This window comes from Heterodontus francisci, chromosome 1, assembly GCF_036365525.1.
Source record: "Heterodontus francisci isolate sHetFra1 chromosome 1, sHetFra1.hap1, whole genome shotgun sequence".
Classification (NCBI taxonomy): Eukaryota; Metazoa; Chordata; class Chondrichthyes; order Heterodontiformes; family Heterodontidae; genus Heterodontus; species Heterodontus francisci.
In genome coordinates, this window is record NC_090371.1 from 62,072,844 (window position 1) to 62,094,731 (window position 21,888).

At 44.7% G+C, this 21,888-nt stretch overlaps 1 protein-coding gene across 1 annotated transcript in view; it reads right to left on the reverse strand.

Moving 5' to 3' along the window:
- Positions 1 to 21,888, reverse strand: part of LOC137369758 (A disintegrin and metalloproteinase with thrombospondin motifs 12-like) — a 780,536-nt gene that overhangs the window by 199,672 nt on the left and 558,976 nt on the right. Inside the window, exon 14 of the mRNA XM_068031165.1 lies at positions 20,908 to 21,028. Within this exon, the coding sequence (XP_067887266.1) occupies positions 20,908 to 21,028 (121 nt within the window). The remainder of the gene's footprint in view (positions 1 to 20,907; positions 21,029 to 21,888) is intronic.

The following is a 21,888-nucleotide window of genomic DNA, read 5'->3' on the forward strand; positions in this document are numbered from 1 at the left end:
GTTCGAGCGAGCCACATAACTAGTGAAGTAAAGAGGGTTTTAAACTAAACTAAATAGGGCAAGGGATCAAATTTGGGAAGATGTGGTAAATCAAAGAGCAGAGACAAGGCAAGAGAGAAAGGTATTAATATGGGAAATGATAAACAGATTGTGACAGGAAGGGATAGAGAGTACAAATCTAAGGGTAAATCAGCAGTCAAGGCGAGACGTTACAAAAATAATAAAAGGAAAAACATGAACGCTCTGTATCTGAATACACGTAGAATTCAAAATAATACAGATGAACTGATAGTAGCCAGTACAGAGACATGGCTGCAGGATGATATAGATTGGGACCTGAATATTGAAGGGTACATGACATTTAGGAAGGACAGAAAGCTAGAAAAAGGTGGTTGGGGTGGGTGGGTGGGGGAACGGGGGGAGTGGCTCTGTTCATTAGTGATGGTCCTAGCACAAATACTGCAGATGCTGGAAATCTGAAATAAAAATAAGAAATGCTAGAAATACTGAGCAGGTCTGGCAGCATTTGTAGAGAAAGAAGCAGAGTTAACATTTCAGGTCAGTGACCCTTCATCAGAACTTTGCTCTGATCATCAGTATTTTGCATCAGTCTTCACTACAGAAGATACAAGTAATATCCCAGAATTAGCTGTAAATCAGGAAATAGAAGGGAAGGAGGAATTCAAGAAAATTATAATCACCAGGGAAGTGATACTGAGCAAATTGTTGGAGCTGTGGGCTTACAGGTCCTCAGGTCCTGATGGACTTCATCCTAGGATCCTAAAATAAGTGACTAGTGAGATAGTCGATGCGTTGGTTTTAATTTTCCAAAATTCCCTAGATTCGTAGAAGGTTCCATTAGATTGGATAATAGTGAATGTATCTCCTTTATTCAAAAAGGGAGGGAGACAGAAAGCGGGAAACTAGTCAGTTAGCTTAACATCTAGCATAGGGAAAATGTTAGAAGCTATTATTAAAGACGCTATAACAGAGGGTTATGAGTCTTTGGAACTTTCTTCCTCAAAAGGCAGTGGAAGCAGAGTCTTTAAATATTTTTAAGGCAGAGGTAAATAGATTCTGGATAAGCCAGCGGGTTAAAGGTTATCGGAGGTAGGGAGAATGTGGAGTCGAGGTAATAATCAGATCAGCCAAAATATTTTGTGTCTGTCTTCACAGTAGAACACACAAGTTCCACACCAGAAATAGGTAATAACCTAGAGGCTAAAAAGAGTGAGGAAATTAAGGAAATTGATATCAGCCTAGAAAAAGCATTGGAGAAACTTGAGGGACTAAAATCTGACAAGTCCCCAGGACCAGATGGCCTACACCCTAGGGTTCTAAAAGAGATAGCTGCAGAGCTCGTTGATGCACTAGCTGTGATTTTCCAGAATTCCTTAGGTTCAGGAATGGTCCTATCAGATTGGAAGTTGGAAAATGTTACACTGCTTTTCAAGAAAGGAGGTAGAGAGAAAACAGGGAACTACAGGCCAGTTAGCCTAAAATCAGTGTTGGGAAGATGCTGGAATCTATTATTAAAGAAGTCTTAACATTGCACTTGGAAAAGCATCGTATGATTAGAACAAGTCAGCATGGTTTTACTGAAGGGAAATGATGTTTGACAAATTTATTAGAATGTTTTGAGGATGCAACTAGTCAGCTAGATAAAGAGGAACCAGTAGAAGTAGTATATCTGGATTTCCATAAGGCATTCGATAAGGTGCCACATAAAAGATTAATAGGCAAGATAAGGGCACCTGGTGTTGGGAGTAATATATTGGCATGGATAGAGGATTGGTTAACAGACAGGAAGCAGAGAGTGGGCATTAATGGGGCGTTTACAAGTTGGCAGGCAGTGAATAGTGGGGTGCGCAAGGATCAGTGCTGGGGCCTCAGCTATTTACACTCTATATTAATGACTTGGATGAAGAGACAGAGAGTAATGTATCTAAGTTTGCTGATGATACAAAGCTCAGTGGAAAGGTAAGCTGCAGGGAGGAAATAGAGAGGCTGCAAAGAGATATAGACAAATGAAATGAGTCGGCAATAAGATGGCAAATGGAATATAATGTAGGGAAGTGTGAAGTTGTTCACTTTGGTCGTAAAAATAGAAAAGCAGAATTTTTTTTAAAAGGTGTGAAACCGATAAGTGCTGATGTTCAGAGAGACTTGGGTGTACTCGGAAAAGGAACGCACAAAGTTAACATGCAGGTGCAGCAGGCTATTAGGAAGTCAAATGGCATGTTGGCCTTTATTGCATTGGGATTGGAGTACAGGAATAAAGAAGTCTTACTAAAAATGTACAGGGCTTTGGTGAGACCGCAGCTGGACTACTGTGTGCAGTTTTGGTCTCCACATTTAAGAAAGGATATACTTGCACTGGAGGTGGTGCAGCAAAGATTTACTAAATTGGTCCCTGGGAAGTGGGGGCTTTCCTATGATGAAAAGCTGAGTTAATTGGGCCTATATTCTCTGGAGTTTAGAAGAATGAGAGGCGATCTAATTGAGACACACAAGATTCAGAAAGGGCTTGATAGGGTAGAAGCTGAAAGATTGTTTCCATTGGTCGGGGAATTTAGAATGCGGGGGCACAGTCTCAGGATGAGGGGTCAATCGTTCAGGACTGAGATGAGGAGGAATTACTTCACTCAAAGGTTTGTGAATCTTTAGAATTCTCTACCCAGAGGGTTGTGGATGCTCCATCGTTGAATACATTTAAGGCTGGGATAGACAGATTTTAGGTCTCTCAGGGAATTAAGGGATATGGGGAACGGGCAGGAAAGTTGATCTGAAGCCCAAAATCAGCCATGATCGTATTGAATGGCGGAGCAGGCTCGATGGATTTTATGGTCTACTTGTGCTCCTATTTCTTGTGCTCTTGTGTTCTTGTACTGAATGGCGAAGCAGGCTTGAAGGGCAGAGTGGCCGACTCCTGCTCATAATTCCTATGTTCGTATGTTTGTATAATTTTTGATATAGTTTTTACAAGGTGGGAACTCAGCGCTTACAAGTGCCATCCCAAGTTTCTGCACCCCTTCTATGTGGGAAGACCACCGTCAATGCACTCTGCCAGAACCCAGGAATTATAGATCCATTTTGTGTGGTATGTGCTTTTGGAAGGCGAATGTTAAATTAAATAGATTTAAGTAGCTTCTTTAACAGCTAAGGTGCCCAAACCAATCCGTGTTGTTTTAAAGGCATTAGCATATCAAAAAATGTTGCAGTGAAAACTGCTGGAACTTTTTCTGATTGCTGGCAGGGGGCAAGATTTAGCTTGTTTGAGTGAACAGCTAGGAGCAGGAGAAAGATATTAATTTTTCTTCAAACTGCAAACACAAATACAATCTAATTGTCCCCAGGCTATCTTACATCCAAATCCTATAATTCTTCTATCCTTCTGGTGACATTAAGCAGTACAACGATTTAGCTGTAGCTGAACTGCAGGTTTCTATTGAATAATGTTATGTTAACATAAATTAACTAAAATCTGAAAATGGAAAGAAGAACTAATTTATAGTTTAATCTGTGAAACTCCATCCTACCAGAATCAATAATTATATAAGTAAATTAATTCTCTGCACAAGTTCCATTCTGATTGTGCACTCTATCACATCTTTAATCTAAAATCATTCAATCATGAAATGGTTTCAGTATGTAGGTTTTGAAAGGTATGTAATAAAGTCACAACTAAGACAATAAAATTATGCAACAAAATATATTGCTAAAACTAACAGGCAAAAATGAGAAGGTTATCCACCAGTTCAGGGAGATCCTTGGGGCCAAAGGAAAATCTGATAACTAGCTCATCAGCTCCTGTTTCAAAGACTTTAAAAAAAAAACATACTATGATAAATTATATCATAAAATAACTCAGTTAAATTATGTTCTTATGCTAAATATTTGGATATATAAAAGCCTGTAAAACTTTAAAAGTTGACATTCAATACTGACATTCCAACCAACTCTCACAATCTGCCTCAATCTTGACCCGTTCCCTGTGTTGGGAGTCATTATTTGTGTAATGTGGACTCCTAACAGGATTCCAACTAATGCCCAGCTGCAAGGTGCTGATAATATTGCACGGGTACTATTGCTGCAACACCAGATGAGGTGGATGACATTTAAAGGTGCAGGAATGTCTCAAATACTGAGGCTTGGATATTAGCAAGGGAGGGATGTGAAAGCAGGGGTGGGTGGGTTAGAGTTTCGGACGGGAAACCCAGAAGTCCGGATTTCCCCACGCGCTTTGAAGTTTTAATCCACAGCGTGCATCGTTTCTCCTTGACATGTTCCACCCCGGGAAGTCAGCATAATTGACAGGCTTGGCTTCCAGTCGGGTGGGTAGGACTCTACAGCAGCTTACAGGACCAGTTAGGTCCAATTCTGATCCCAGGTGGGGATCTGAAGTGAGAGGTGGGATCTGATGATTGGGAGCTAGGTAGGTTGCTCCTCCTGGCCCACGAGCAGTGCTACAAAGGCCCTAACCTTCTTCCTGAAGCTGTCCTCAACTCCCTCCAGCTGCCCAGTTTCCTGAGGCCTAGGAAACTCGTCCAGCCACTGTTACACCTGTGAAGCAGGTTAAATAAGAGGCTGCCTCTTTAAAATATTTAAGTTGCCAACCCGCCTCCTGGCACCGGAATGCAGATGGGCTGGGGTCAGGTTTGAGATTTTTAAAATTTTAACAACTGACTTGGCCCCAACCCACCCATTTTTGTATATTGAAATTCAGCTTTGAGGAACTGGCAGCCGAGCAGATCTCAGAGGAGAACTTATCCTACACAGGAAGATAAGTAGTGGTCACATTGGAAGGAGTGGAAGCCTTATCTCTCAATTGGGGCACCTCAGAGCATGACTGCCATTTGCATGGCTTATTGCCACCTTCCAATTCAGCTCTTTTGTCCATGCTTGGACTAAGGTTGTAATGAGGTCTGGAGTCAAGTGGCCCTGGCAGAACCCAAACTGAGCACTGGTGAGCAGATTATTGCTGAGTAAGTGTCACTTGATAGCACTGTCAATAATACCTTCCACCACTTTGCTAATGACCGAGAGTAGACTGATAGGGCAGTAATTGGCCGGATTGGATTTGTCCTGCTTTTTGTGGACAGGATATACTGGGGCAATTTTTCATATTGTCAGGTAGATGCCAGTGTTGTAGATGTACTGGAACAGCTTGTCTAAGGGCGCAGCTAGTTCTGGAACATAAGTGTTCAGTACTACGGCCAGGATGTTGTCAGGGTCTATAGCCTTTGTTGTATTCAGTGCCTTCAGCCATTTCTTGGATTTGAATTCATGTTTGCCTGTATTGTTAGGTCAGGTCTCTTAATTACTAGTCCATTAACATAACCACAAAACTGCAGTACCTGTATAACTACATGATTGCTTCCCCTTCTTGCTTTAACCTGCACCTCTGCAACAATTACAGCATCAGATTTTCATTCTATCCATTTCCATCATGGCTCTACTTTTGTTTCTCGCTTTTCCCTTTTACACTACTTCACCTTCCAATTAAATGGACGTGCCTTTACTTTGATTCTGAAATCCTTGCCACTCAAATTACTTCTAACTTGCCTTCAGTCTTCTGCGACTGAAAGTATCTCACTGTCTCTCTCATCTCATTAATCTGCTTTCTGTATTGCTGTCCTAACCTTGACAAGGTTAGGAGGATTAGATGGCAGCCGATGAACTGCTAATCTAAATAACAGCTACAGCATTTCAAAAGTAATTAATTACATGAAACATCTTCGGATATTTCAAAGTCATAAGGTGCTATGTAAATACAAGCATCTTTATATATAACTCCAGAAAATTTCAATTTTCCGTCAAGCAGAACCATTCTTCCTTCTGCTGAAATCATCATTCTTGGTAACTTCAGTATTAATTCTCAACAATGAGTTCACTGCTCTTCAAGTCATCAACCTAACTAATGACGAGACCTTTCCTATCCTAAGCGATATTGTAAAATTCTTCAATCAGACTGCCCATATCTCTAGTTATTCTAGTAATTTAGTTAATGACTAAAACATTTTCCTCGCCACCAGTCCTAACTCCTATATAAATGAGGCCAACATTCATCCTCTTAGCCAAGCAGAAATGCACTGAAAATGCACTTACTGCCCCACTCCTGTTGACACCTGAGGTGCTTTAATTTTGGTGGGGTCTTTCATATGGGCAGCCCAAGTGCCCACCAAAAACAGATAGTAATACATGTAATCCTAGTCCTATAGAATTCCTAGGACCCCAGTGCAATTTTTGGCTTTCATTGGGTCGAGTGCATCCTGCAGAGGCCTCACCTAGTACTACTGTACAGACAGCAGTCTAACTAGAGGTCCTTAAAGGGACTTCTGAATGCTGCTCTGAAACTAGAAAAATGATGCTCTGTGAGGCTAACAGAAGCATGATTCAACCATGTACTGTTGGTTCCACCCCTCCCCTTTCCATCATCGCCTTCCCCACCCACTGCCCCCACCCCACCCCACCCTTACTCACCCCCACTTAATGGACACTGACTGGCTTAGTACCACAAAGGAGCCTCAGGACTTACTACCACTGCCCAATCAACAAGCTGCCTGTCTCTACTCCAAATGGCTAGCCGGTCGCCAACAGAATGCTAATGAGGCCTGACAATGAACATGCCAATCAGCATTTTTCTCCCAACTGCGTGTCTGATGTCCAACCAAGATGAAAATCAACCCCATTATGTCTCCTCTCCACAAGATTCTTTGAATATGATCTCTTATCTGCTTCATGCAGAATACACTTCAAAAACTGTAAACCAGTTAGATTGGCAACAAGATTTTATTGGCAAAAAGTGTTAACCCACTAGAATGGTCATGAAAAATCTTTCCTGTATGTTTCCACTATCCAACTGTCATTTTCATTCACTTAAGCCTTCTATCTGCCTCAGGTATATTATCTAAATTGAAAAGGTAGGTTTCCTGCCCCATGTTTCCTCTACTGTCAGAACTGATGCTACATCTTGGTTCAATCATGATGGCCTGGATATTAACGGGTGGGTTACATGACAGGGTGGGCAGCGTTTCGGAGGGGAAACCTGGAAGGCGGGGTTTCCCCACATGCTATGGACTCCACCCTGTACGTCTTCTGACATTGATAGGTTCCCTGCCTGGAAGTCAGTCTGATTGACAGGCTTGACTTCCAGTAAGGCAGGGAAGACTCTGGAGCAGGCTGTAGGCACAGGTAGGTCGGATCCATGATCCCCAGGATCCGTTCCCGAGGGCAGGGTCTGAACCCCGATTCTGGAGTACTGACCCTGACCTATGGGAGGTGTCCAATGCCACTCCAGGGGAGGGGGGGTGGGGGTTGTAGTGGTGGCGGGGAGGTGGGGGTATGATCCTAGGCAAGGATTAATCTCAGAACTCAGTTTGGAGGGGTTGTCCAATCCCCAGCCCAAGGGGCTGTTTTATGTAGGCGGGAACTTTTGATGAGATGGAGCTTTGGGAGCCGGTGGGAGCCAGAGGGCTGTGGAAGCTCAATCATTGAGCAAGTTCAAGACAGAAATCGATAGATTTCTGGATACTAATGGCATCAAGGGTTACAGGGATTGTGGGGAAAAATGGCGTAGAGGTAGATGATCAGCCATGATCTGTTTGAAAGACAGAGCAGGCTCGATGGGCTGAATGGCCTACTCCTGCTCCTATTTCCTAAGTTCTTATGTTCCTGTGAAGCACTTCTATGCGTCCTGCTTCACGACAGTGCTGTGAAGGTACTTATCTTCTTCCCGAAGCTGTCGTGGCCTCACTTCAGCTGTCGGGTTTCCCGAGGCCTGGGAAACCCAGTGCCCAATGTAAAGCCTGCAACACAGGTTAAATCAGAGGCTAACAGCCTCATTAACTTAAATTGTCAAGCCACCTCCTGGGAAGGGTTTGGCTGCCAATTGACCTGTCTCTGTAAAACTGGAAGTGGGCAGGATGGAGGTCAGATTTTTAAAATTTGAACATCTGCCCTGAACCCAACCCACCTGTTTTTGTTTGCTAAAATTCAGTTCGATGAGTCTCATTTAAAACGTCTGCCTCTTACATAAGGCTTCTTCATCACCCTGAGCCAAGTTTATCTCTGTTCATACCTCCTGTAAACCCAAACTGGACTTACTAAAAAAAAATTGAAAAGGAGCACCATCTGTTATCACCCTTCAAGCAGCTGCTACTTTTGACTCTTTAGTAAATTTGGCACCTGTAACATATGTGAATCTTTCTTTCCACCCTCCTCTGTACTGATGGGACAGCTGCTATCTCCTCTAGCCTCTTGCCAAAGCCGCCGCTTGTAATTTTGGTGAATTCTCTTTGACACCACGCTTCCATACTAATGAGCTTTCCCAATGAAAACGTTGGATTTCAGCTCACTTTTATCCTCCAATATTCATTCCAACGAAGTTGGTAAGTTTCCAGTGGTTCCACTTCTGCAGGGGTTCTCTCAATTGTGAACCACAACGTCAATGGAAGATCAGCAGACCTTTCCTCCGTCATTCAGTCAGAAATGGGGATGTTTGCTAATGATTGCACAGTGTTCGGTTCCATTTGCAACTCCTCGAATAATGAAGCAGTCCGTGCCCCATGCAAAAAGACATGGATAATGTTCAGACTTCGGTTCATAAGTAGCAAGTAACTTTTACATCACAAAATGACCATCTCCAACAGGAGAGCGTCTAACCACGTCCACTTGACATTCAACGACATCACCATCATTGCATCCCCCATCAGCGCCTTTGACCAGAAGCTTAATTGGACCAGCCACATAAATACTGTGGCCACAAGAGGAGGTCAGAGGCTGGGAATTTTGCAATGAGTAACTCACCGACTAGGGACAATTTGATCCTGGTGGCAGGCATCTCGATATCCGAGAAAAGTCATGCCTGAGATCCCCACATCGCCTCTTCTCTGAAAGGCCCACCGAACCTAGTGCCATTCAGGCACTTAAGTGAATAGCAGGGGGCCTTCCATGAAACCAAGGACACCGTCACCAGAAGTCTCGTCCTTGGAGAGCTGCCGGCCAATCAGAGGCGGTGCTGCTGCTGGAAGAGCACCACCCGTAGGCTGAAGAGCGTTGTGGAACCAGACTTCAGGTAGGTCAGAGTGGGAGGGATCTCGCGGGGTGGGAGTTGTAGGGGAGGGTGGGGGGGGGGGTGGTATTGCAGCAAGGGCAGGGGGTGGCTGTCAGCGCAACCACCCCCCCCCCCCACCTTCCCGATGCCAAGTCCCTCATTCAGGCACCCTGTATCCAGGAAGTAGCCTGCATGGTTTTTTGTGCCATGCTTCCCATGCGGCGACAGGACTGACCGCTACATGGTTAATTGCAGTTGCGGTGGAAAGAAGCCCTTTATTGGGCCATTCACAGACCTTGCCATTTTGGTGGAGGTGGGCTGGTAGTGGGAACACCCCACCAGCCACCACCCCCCCACCCCAAGCCAACATTCCACCTGATTTTATGCTCTCCCCCCTCCAAACCCACAGCAGGGAAGAGCATAAAATCTCCCCCACTGACTCCCCAAAGTCTTTCCACCATCTACAAGGCACAAACCAGGAGTGTGATGGAATACTCTTCACTTACCTCAATGAGTGCAGCTCCAACAACAATCAGGAAGTTCAACACTATCCACGACAAAACCGCCCGCTTGATTGGCACCCCATTCGCAATCTTAAACATTCACTTCCTCCGCCATTGTCTCACAGTGGCAGCAATGTGTATCATCTACAAAATGCACTGCAGCAACTCATCAAGCCTCCTTCAACAGCACCTTCCAAACCTGCAACCTCTACCACCTAGAAGGACAAGGGCAGCAGATGCATGGGAACACCACCACCTGCAAGTTCCCCTCCAAGCCACACACCATACTGACTTGGAACTATATCGCCGTTCCTTCACTGTCACTGGGTCAAAATCCTGGAACTCCCTTCCTAACAGCACTGTGGGTGTATCTACCCCAATTGGACTGCAGCAGTTCAAGAAGGCAGCTCACCACCACCTTCTCAAGGGCAATTAGGGATGGGCAATAAATGCTAGCCTAGCCAGCAATGTCCACATCCCGTGAAAAAAATAAAAAAACTTGACAAGTTGGGAAGGGTTTGATCAGTTACACTGATGAGCTCCAGCCATGGCCATTGAGAGACTGCTGTTCAAAGCACTTCTTCTCTCAAAGATTGCTATCTTGACAGGTGATTGCCAACGTCATGGAAGGCACTTCACCTGTCTAGCACTTCACTTACCTGCAGCTGCCTTTTCCTGCTGCCAGCCTTCACCAAGACATGGCAGCAGCTTAAGCAGCTTCACTTTCCACTGGTGCTGATGGTCAAGAGCCGCACGGACACGACGGGCTGAATGGCCTCCTCCTGTGCTATAATTTTTCTATGGTTCTAAGAGCAGAAACAGCACCACCACCAACTTCTCCAGCAACTGCAGGAGCAACACCAAAATGCCTTCTTCTCAGTCACCTGCCCTCAACAGGCAGAGGGAATGGACAATGAGATCCAGCTGGGAGGAGGCAAGACCTCCAACACCGTGTCTACAGGCAGAGAATCATCTCTCTCAACATATCTGAGCACCAGTGCCTCAGGAGGCTCAGGCTCTCACAGCAGGTCGCTGAAGCCATGTACAGCCTCCTGGAACAAGACCAAGATGGGCACGCATTGCCAGTGCCCATTAAGGTGCCTGTCACTGGATAGCCACCCCATCAACCTCATCTGGGACTCTCAACAAGTTGTGTGCTCTCTTCTCCTGCAAGGAGAGAAAGCAGAGAGGTATGAGTACTTGTTATGGCTTGTGTGGAAAGGAGGGAAGAACAACATTTGTGGAGGGTGACTGTGAGGCATGAGTGCGAAAGGGCATTAGGATCAGAGGGAGTTTGAGTGTTGGTTGCTCAGATGGGAATGTGTGGTTGCTGCAGGTAGAGGAATGAGGAACGCTGTTCAGCGGAATGCTGAGAAATACAGAGTGTGGGGCTTGGCATCTGAAAATGTTCTGCCACTCACCTTTCCCACCCTCCTGAGGTCCTGGATCCTCTTGCTGCACTGTCTCCAGGTTGCAGGGAGCACACTCCTGCTACTGGCTTCCATCCACGTCTCCTTGGTTGGAGAGGTTGCCCTCTTCCTTCCATCCTTAGGAGAGCTCACATCACTGCAGCCCCTCAACAGGACCTCCAGGTAAAAGTGAGCAACCCTGTGGTAGCTGCAGCCTCAAAAATCCAAGTGCGGGTAAATGTCTTTTATCCATGTGGTCATCCCTTTAATTAGAAATCTTTCCTTTGACAGAATGGACAAAATGCATTACCCTGCCTGCCCTCTCTAATTGGAGTCTAATGTGGAAAAAATGTGAGGTTGTCCACTTTAGCAGGAAGAATGGAAAAGTAGAATATTAATTAAATGGAGAGAGATCACAGAATGCTGCAGTAAGAGGGATCTGAGTGCCCTTGTACATGAATCACAAAAAGTCAGCATGCAGCTACAGCAAGTAATTAGGAAGGCAAATGGAATGTTGGCCTTTATTGTAAGACAGATGGAGTATAAAAGTAGGGAAGTTTTGCTACAATTGTACAGGGCATTGGTGAGATCACACCTAGAGTACTGCGTACAGTTTTGGTCTCCTTAGTTAAGGAGGGGTATTACATGCGTTGGAAGTAGTTCAGAGAAGGTTTATTAGGCTGTTTCCTAGGATGAAGAGGTTGTCTTATGAAGGAAGGTTGAGCAGGTTAGGCCTATACTCATTGGCGTTTAGAAGAATGAGAGGTGATCTTATTGAAACATATAAGATTCTGAGGGGGCTTGACAGGGTAGATGCTGACAGAATGTTTCCTCTCGTAGCGGAATCTAGAACTGGGGGCACCATTTCAAAATAAGGGGTCTCTCATTTAAGACGGAGATGAGAAGGAATTTCTTCTCTCAGAGGGTCATTAATCTTTAGAATTCTCTTCCCCAGAGAACAGTGGAGGCTGTGTCATTGAATATATTCAAGGCTGAGTTAGACAAATTTTTGATCTACAAGGGAGTCCAGGGTTGTGGGGGGGGTAGGCAAGAAAGTGGAGTTACAGCCACAATCAGATAAGCATGAGCTTATTGAATGGTGGAGCAGGCTCAAGTGGCCGAATGGCCCACTGCTGCTCCTATTTCCGATGTTCTTCTGCTTAGGGATGTCAGAGGCAGGATGTGAATTGCTTTGCTCTGGTTTAGAGCAAGTGTTGAGCAGAGAGTCGGGTTCCAAACCCGAAAATGGTCCCACCATTGCAACAGGGACTAAGGTGGTAAGATTTCCCCCATAGACAGTACAGAAGGAGGTCATTTGGCTCATTGTGCCTGTACCTGCTCTTTGACCGAGTTATTCAACTAGGCTCACTCTCCCACTCTTTCCACAGAACCCTCTAATTTTTTCCTTTTCAAGTCTATAATGAATTCCCTTTTGAAAGTTACTATTGAAGCTGTTTCTGCTACATTTTCAGACTACGCATTCCAGATCATAACAACTCGCGTTGTGAAAAAAATTGTCTGCATCTCCTTTCTGGTTCTTTTGCCAATTATCTTAAATCTGTGTCGTTTAGTTACTAATCCTCCCACCAGTGGACATCAAAACACCTCAATTTTGAATACCTCGATGAAATTTTCTCTTCATCTTCTCTGCTCAGAGGTGAACAATCGCAGCTTCTCTCGTCTCTCCAGGTAATTGAAGTCCCTCATCCCTGGTACAATTCTAGTTGATCACCACTGCACCCTCTCCAAGGCCTTCACATCCTTCCCAAAATATGGTGCCCAGAAGTGGACATCCAGTGGAGGATGGACCAGCGATTTATAAAGGTTGAAAATAACTTCTGTGTTTTTGTACTCTATGGGCTGTATTTTAACTGAGAAAAACAGGGCTGGGGTGGTTAATTGTCAGAATTCTGTTTCCTGAACCAACCTGCCTCCAACCCGCCCATTTCCATCTTTAACTGAAGCTAGTAGGTGGGCAGGCGGCAGGCAACCTGATCCAAGGAGGTGGTTTGCAACTTTAAGTATGATAATGAGGCTGTGATTGTCACTGTCCTTCTGCTATCAAACCTTTACTGCTGTCAACTGGGTTTCCCGAGCATCAAGTACCCTGGCAGTTTCCTCAAGATGAAGAATTCATGGACACAGGAGGTAAGTGCCTTCACACGAACCCCCTGGATCCAGATGCCTGCTGAAGGAGCATCTGCAATTGCACCCCACACCGCTCCCCCAAATGGCCTTCCTCCCGAGACCTCCAACCTTCTCCCACCTCACCAGGCCCTGATCTCGCCCCACTTAGCGCCAGGTCCCAATCAGGCCCTGATTACCCTGGCCCATCAGCAGGCCCCGATCTCCCACCACACCAGGCAATGATCCCTCTGCCACAAAGCTTTCTGCCTTTAACCTCAGGCCCTGACGACCCCATCTCTCTGGAATCGGCAGCCCCCCAACTGACTGAACCCCTTCCTCCCCAATCACACCCCTCTCCGGTTGCTCCCCCCTCACACACCAATCGCAGTCGACCACCCCCCCGCCCGCCCACACTTGATCCTTCCCATTCATCTCCCCCCTCTCTCCATTCATCTTCCCACTCCCCCGACATTTGATTGAATTCCCATCCCACCACCCCCATCTGACCTGCGACCAGTTCCTGGCACAGACTGCTGCTATGACCCGGCAGTGGCTTGCACCTTGCCCGACTGAAGGCCCAGCTGTCAATCAGGCTGGGCCTCCAGGAAGGGACCAATCACTGACATCACCAACACACTGTGCAGCGAAATGCAGGTGGAATTTACAGGCTAGCTTATTGGGCTGACAGGAAACACTCCTGCTCCACATGGCCCACAGGAATGCTGTAAAGGCACTTGCAAGATGGATCCAGCCGTTATTGCCTCCTTTTACCTGTCAGGTTTCCCGAAGCCTGGGAAACATGGGTTTAAAATAGAAACACTTTAAAAATAAAGGCACGCAGAGTCTTAAAAGATTTCCACGACTGACCTGCCTCCTGGGAGTGAGTTGTTTGCCTACCACTTGTCCCACTTTGGTTAAAACCGAAGGTGGGTGGGTTCGAAGTGGGTTGGGCTCCTATTTTACATTTTCAACATTTTAACTTCCCACCTGACACAAACCCACTTATTTTTGGAGGTTAAAATTACTTCCATAAAATTACCTCAAAAAAAAATCCCATATGATTTGGGAGACACATGAAGACTACAATTAGACCATGAGTCCAGTGGGACACAGGCTTGCTATATTTAAGTTGTACGGATATAAAACATTTTATCACTGTCATTGCAGGGGTAAAACTCAAAGTAAACAGAAGCATAGTATGTAGCAGTCGTGGATTGCTGAAAAGTGATGTTAGTGCTAAAGATGCATGATTTATTTCTAGAGGGAATATGGGACTAGCCTCCATCCTGAAAAGTATGTTTAGTACATTTTCAAACATTTTGACCTACTTTAATTGTCCCTTTCTAGACACAAAAAATGGTCTTGGAAGTATACAGATATTTTAAATTATGAAAATAATCGTTACTGTAAGAGTCACAATAGACCTTTAGAGTAAACTATAAAAAAGGCACATAAATATCTTATGTTAAAATAGTGGATGGAGGAATGTCGAATGAATGTGTCAAGCAGTCAAAGAACAAAGAACAAAGAACAGTACAGCACAGGAACAGGCCATTCGGCCCTCCAAGCCTGCGCCGATCTTGATGCCTGCCTAAACTAAAACCTTCTGCACTTCCGGGGTCCGTATCCCTCTATTCCCATCCTATTCATGTATTTGTCAAGATGCCTCTTAAACGTCTCTATGGTACCTGCTTCCACCACCTCCCCCGGCAACAAGTTCCAGGCACTCACCACCCTCTGTGTAAAGAACTTGCCTCGCACATCCCCTCTAAACTTTGCCCCTCTCACCTTAAACCTATGTCCCCTAGGAACTGACTCTTCCACCCTGGGAAAAAACTTCTGACTATCCACTCTGTCCATGCCGCTTATAACTTTGCAAACCTCGATCATGTCACCCCTCCACCTCCGTCGTTCCTATGAAAACGATCCGAGTTTATCCAACCTCTCCTCATAGCTAATGCCCTCCAGACCAGGCAACATCCTGGTAAACCTCTTCTGTACCCTCTCCAAAGCCTCCACATCCTTCTGGTAGTGTGGCGAACAGAATTGCACACAATATTCTAAGTGTGGCCTCACTAAAGTTCTGTACAGTTGCAGCATGACTTGCCAATTTTTATACTCTATGCCCCGACCGATGAAGGCAAGCATGCTGTATGCCTTCTTGACTACCTTATCCACCTGCGTTGCCACTTTCAGTGACCTGTGGACCTGTACGCCCAGATCTCTCTGCCTGTCAATACTCCTAAGGGTTCTGCCATTTACTGTATACTTCCCACCTGCATTAGACCTTCCAAAATGCATTACCTCACATTTGTCCGGATTAAACTCCATCTGCCATTTCTCCGCCCAAGTCTCCAATCGATCTATATCCTGCTGTATCCTCTGACAATCCTCATCACTATCCGCAACTCCACCAACCTTTGTGTCATCCACAAACTTACTGATCAGACCAGCTACATTTTCCTCCAAATCATTTATAAAAACGACAAACAGCAAAGGTCCCAGCACTGATCCCTGTGGAACACCACTAGTCACATCCCTTCATTCAGAAAAGCACCCTTCCACTGCTATCCTCTGTCTTCTATGACTGAGCCAGTTCTGTATCCATCTTGCCAGCTCACCTCTGATCCCGTGTGACTTCACCTTTTGTACCAGTCTGCCATGAGGGACCTTGTCAAAGGCTTTACTGAAGTCCATATAGATAACATCCACTGCCCTTCCTTCATCAATCATCTTTGTCACTTCCTCAAAAAACTCAATCAAATTAGTGAGACACCACCTCCCCGTCACAAAACCATGCTGCCTCTTGCTAATAAGTTCGTTTGTTTCCAAATGGGAGTAAATCCTGTCCCGAAGAATCCTCTCTAATAATTTCCCTACCGCTGACGTCAGGCTCACCGGCCTATCATTTCCTGGATTATCCTTGCTACCCTTCTTAAACAAAGGAACAACATCGGCTATTCTCCAGTCCTCTGGGACCTCACCTGCAGCCAATGAGGATGCAAAGATTTCTGTCAAGGCCCCAGCAATTTCTTCCCTTGCCTCCCTCAGGATTCTGGGGTAGATCCCATCAGGCCCTGGGGACTTATCTACCTTAATGCTTTGCAAGATACCCAACACCTCCTCCTTTTTGATAATGAGATGACTGAGACAATCTATACTCCCTTCCCTAGGCTCATCATCCACCAAGTCCTTCTCCTTGGTGAATACTGATGCAAAGTACTCATTTAGTACCTCGCCCATTTCCTCTGGTTCCACACATCGATTCCCTTCTCTGTCCATGAGTGGGCCAACCCTTTCTCTGGTTACCCTCTTGCTCTTTATATGCGTATAAAAAGCCTTGGGATTTTCCTTAATCCTGTTTGCCAATGACTTTTCATAACCCCTTTTAGCCCTCCTGACTCCTTGCTTAAGTTCCTTCCTACTGTCTTTATATTCCTCGAGGGATTCGTCTGTTCCTAGCCTTCCAGCCCTTACGAATGCTTCCTTTTTCTTTTTGACAAGGCTCACAATATTCCGCGTTATCCAAGCTTCCCAAAACTTGCCAAACCTATCCTTCTTCCTCACAGGAACATGCTGGTCCTAGATTCTAATCAACTGACGTTTGAAAGACTCCCACATGTCAGATGTTGATTTACCCTCAAATAGCCGCCCCCAATCTAAATTCTTCAGTTCCTGCCTAATATTGTTATAATTAGCCTTCCCCCAATTTAGCAACTTCACCCGAGGACTACTCTTCTCCTTATCCACTAGTAAACTATACAGTAAATGGAAAAGTCCTGGGGAAAATTGATGTACAGAGAGATTTGGGTGTTCAGGTCCATTGTTCCCTGAAGGTGGCAACGCAGGTCAATAGAGTGGTCAAGAAGGCATACGGCATGCTTTCCTTCATCGGACGGGGTATTGAGTACAAGAGTTGGCAGGTCATGTTACAGTTGTATAGGACTTTGGTTCGGCCACATTTGGAATACTGCGTGCAGTTCTGGTCGCCACATTACCAAAATGTTGTGGATGCTTTGGAGAGGGTGGAGAGGAGGTTCACCAGGATGTTGCCTGGTATGGAGGGTGCTAGTTATGAAGAGAGGTTGAGTAGATTAGGATTATTTTCATTAGAAAGACGGAGGTTGAGGGGGGACCTGATTGAGGTGTACAAAATCATGAGAGGTATAGACAGGTTGGATAGCAAGAAGCTTTTTCCCAGAGTGGGGGATTCAATTACTAGGGGACACGAGTTCAAAGTGAAAGGGGAAAAGTTTAGGGGGGATATGCGTGGAAAGTTCTTTACGCAGAGGGTGGTGGGTGCCTGGAACGCGTTGCCAGCGGAGGTGGTAGACGCGGGCACGATAGCGTCTTTTAAGATGTATCTAGACAGATACATGAATGGGCAGGAAGTAAAGAAATACAGACCCTTAGAAAATAGGCGACAGGTTTAGATAGAGGATCTGGATCGGCATAGGCTTGGAGGGCCGAAGGGCCTGTTCCTGTGCTGTAATTTTCTTTGTTCTTTGTTCTTAGTCCCTTAAAACTTATGGAATTATGGTCACTGTTCCCGAAATGCTCCCCTACTGAAACTTCGACCACCTGGCCGGGCTCATTCCCCAATAAAATGTCCAGTTGGACTATCTACGTATTGTTTCAAGAAGCCCTCCTGGATGCTCCTTCCAAATTCTGCCCCATCCAAGCCCCTAGCACTAAGTGAGTCCCAGTCAATATAGGGGAAGTTAAAATCACCCACCACTACAACCCTGTTACCTTTACATCTTTCCAAAATCTGTCTACATATCTGCTTCTCTACCTCCCGCTGGCTGTTGGGAGGCCTGTAGTAAACCCTCAACATCGTGACTGCACCTTTCCTATTCCTTAGCTGCACCCATATTGCCTCGCTGCACGACCCCTCCGAGGTGTCCTCCCGCAGTGCAGCTGTGATATTCTCCTTAGCCAGTAATGCAACTCCCCCACCAGCAGTCATATGCTGTTATCATCAAACATAATATCTAGCTTATATTGCTCTTTTGTACTGAAAATAAAAATAAAATGAAAATGCATAAAAATGTAGTTTGTAGAAGCACAGGAGAGGAATTGAATTGTAAACTCTCCATGCACCCAACTGATTTCCTGCATTCTGAGGTTTGCAATTTATTGTGTTTCATTGATTATTATGGCCTCTTTCTACAGGAAATATAGGGACAGGTGGGGATGTGGTAGTAATGTGGAATTAGTGTAGGATTAGTATAAAATGGGTGGTGGATGGTCGGCACAGACTCGGTGGGCCGAAGGCCTGTTTCAGTGCTGTATCTCTAAACTAAACTAAATTTCCTCCTGAATATAACTGCTCGAACATGAATGATGTGTCCTTTCTCCTAGTAGCAACAGGATTTCCACAGTGCACACAAAAATAAACTGAAAGCAACTTTCTGAGTTATGGAACAGTGGCTGGTTTTGCAAATCATCCATAAACAAGTCAATGTTCTACATCATACATCAGGGTTCATCATGACTTTGTGCAATAGTGTAAAATGGGTGAAAGTGAATTAGCAGCCATTTTGCAACTCTTCCAAATGAAGGTAATAGAATTAATAATTGGGAGAGATGTAAAACAGGCTGTCAACTCACTCTCACTGTTTGACACTATTGCACAAAGTCACAATCTGGGGGAAGTTTTATGCTCTTCCCTGCGGCAGCTTTGGAGGTGGGGAGTCCGTCAAAATTAAGTCTGGGGCAGCAAGACCTGTGAACAGCCTTCTCACCCCACTGCCAATTGAGGCCCTCAACTGGGCAATTAATGCCAAATTAATAGCCTCATCCTGCTGCTGCTACAATTTGCTGTGCAGCGGGTGGCCCTGTTGCCACACGGGAAGTACAGCACAAAAAACCATGCAGGCTGCTTCCCAGCTCCAGGGGGCGGGGAGGGGTGTCCCTCATTAAAAGGCACTTAGTGCCTGAACAAGGGACCTGTGATCAGGAACTGGGGGGCCCGCTGAGAGTCGTCCCCCCTGCCCTTGCTAACGACCCCCCCTACACCCCCTCCCCCACGACCCTCACCCCACGAGACCCCTCCCGCCCTGACCTACCTGTGGCCTGGGTCCAGCGCTGCTCCTGGGCCTCGGGTAGGTGCTCCACTGGCAGCAGCCACTGCCTCTCAGTGGCACTGCTCAGTGAGAGAGAAGCCAGCCTCTAATTGGCCAGCAGCTCTCAAGAGGGTGAGACTTCCATCGCTGGAGTCCTTAATCTTGTGGAAGCATCGCCCGCCGCCATCCACTTAAGTGCTTAATTGGCACAAGATTCGGCGGGTCTTCTATGGAAGAGGCAACGTGAGGTTCTCAGCATTGCTTTTTCTGGACATCGCGAGCCCCATTGCCAAAATAAAATCCAGGCATTGTGTAATATTAAATATAAGAATCTCAGTGTATTTAATTTAATTAAACAAACCTCAGCCCCACTCTTGATTTTATATCTAAATTCTGGCAATTCCACAAGAGCAATGATAGAAATGCTCAAATTAAACCAGTTAATGCATTGACACCAAAAACAACCTCATTATCTCAAGAAAGCAGGTCTTGAGGAAAGTAAACCATTGCATTAAACAACAACAGTGGCTTGTCCCATAAAGTTCCTTTCGGGAAAAGATGCTAAAAGCTGTACTTTAGCAATCTATTCACAAAAATTACTTCTTTGGGAACAAATATCGAATAACAATGTACTCGTGAATCTCAGAAACCATCACCTTATCTTAAAACATTTCTGGTTCAAACTTGTGAGTACCAAACAGCAAGAGAAAGTTCTGGCAGACTCCAGCCCTGCCCTACAGTGATCTGATTGGTTCTGACAACCTGCAGTCCAATTTTGCAAAAAATCTGATTTGCTCAGATTGACAACCATCAATCTGATTGAATAAAGCTAATTTCTCCTGTGAACTGCTGATAAACTAACACCCATGTGTTGACTGCCAGCTTAAAATGTGACGTTTGGCAAGCATGTTCTAGCAGGACACAGTTGTGATATTCCATGTTTTTTGCAGGCAGTAACAAGTACATTAAACTGTCTGCTCAAACAAGACATCTGTAGTGTAACTGTGAGAAGTTGCCTGCAAATTTTCAGCAGAAGGCAGCAACTAATTTGGAAGTATCAAGTGCTTACTAAGGGTGGCACTAAAGAGTCCTTAATTCAGTAATGAATGTTGGAGGTGTTACTGCAGGAAGGTCAATGAAAACAAATGGCTTTTCTGTAGTGAAGGGCACCCATCTGTAAAATCCACAAAGCAGGTTGGAGGTTGCTATGTGAGTGAACACAACCTTCCAGGTTCACTATACCCGGGAACATATAAGGAAAAAATTCAGTGGCATCTGGGGAAGTGCCAAGGTATAACAGGGTACATTTGTATGCAGGTTTCAAATAAGGCATGAACTCAATGCATCGTCATGAGGATAAACTGAAAATTATGTATGGGTCTCTTTTGATATGATTCTTCATTCAGCAGAAGCAGTTTGACACATTTGCAGGGGATGACAATAATGAAAGCAATTCATTTATATTGTGCCTTTCACAACCTCAGAACATCGCAAAGCATTTTATAGCCAACAAAGTACTTTTGAAGTGTAGTCACTGCTGTAATGTAGGACATAATAACAAGTACATAGCACTTTGGTCACCTGCAACAAGTACAGGCAGGAAAGGTATCATCCAAGCTGGTGTGAGAAGGTCTGGCACATGGGGGGAGGTTGTCAGGACACAGGGTACTCAGGAACCTGTCAACATTCTCACGGTTATTACAGGCTAGTAAACCAAGAAATTAGTTTGTTGATAAAATTCTTACCTAATCCTTCACTCTCTTCAAATGTCTTCTTTACTGTCTGACAGGAAGAGCCATTCCCGTGGCACACGCCACATTGATCTTCAACTGCATTGGATTCTATTTCATAGTCACATCCTACAGTCTGGAAAAAACACAAACAATTTAACATCTGTTGTTCTATTTCTATACCAAATCATTGATCAAACTGCCTTATATTTCTATTGATACCTTATATTATTACTCCTGAAGATGACTTCATTGGCTGTGAAGAATATGGGATATCCTGAGGTCACGAAAGGTACTTTATAAATTCAAGTTCTTTCTGCTATATATTACACAATAAAACCTTAAGATTATTTCAAAAATATGAACAGCTATTCTTTAATCTCAGGACTGGGGTTCAAATTCATAAATGGGTTGAATTTATTTTTCACTTTTGCTCATCCATAAGGTTATGACATTAAATTAGTTTCAGGGACTTAATTCCTAATGGGAGAAAGCACAAAACCACTGATAATTCATAACAATCGACAGTAAGTTACTCAGAGTTACTCACAAGGATGACCTGAGTTAAATGTGTCACTGAGATGTGATAGAGCAAGCTTCTGAGGTTAAAACCTACTGTTGACGCTTGGTCATGAGATCATTGCTCTGTACCTGAACTAGAAGCTTTTCATGCTAAACTGGATGCCAGAAATTGAAGTTTGTTTCATTCTTTAACACTAATATCCTTCACTTTAGAGGACAAAAAAAAATTTGTAAAAATAAACTTTTTTTTCTCCATAAAATTGCTGTCTTGGGCTCATTAGAAAGCAGCGCTAGTGCTGAAAAATGAAACATTTCTATTTTTGAAAGCATTAGGTGCTCTCAGATCAGATGATAGATTAGATTTGAACTTCGGCTGTCCTGCATAAATGGGGCAGGAATGGTTCAAAAATGTTTCATTGCCCTATGTACATCCTCAAAGGAGCTTATTTCTTGGTGGTTGGAGTGACCGTCTGT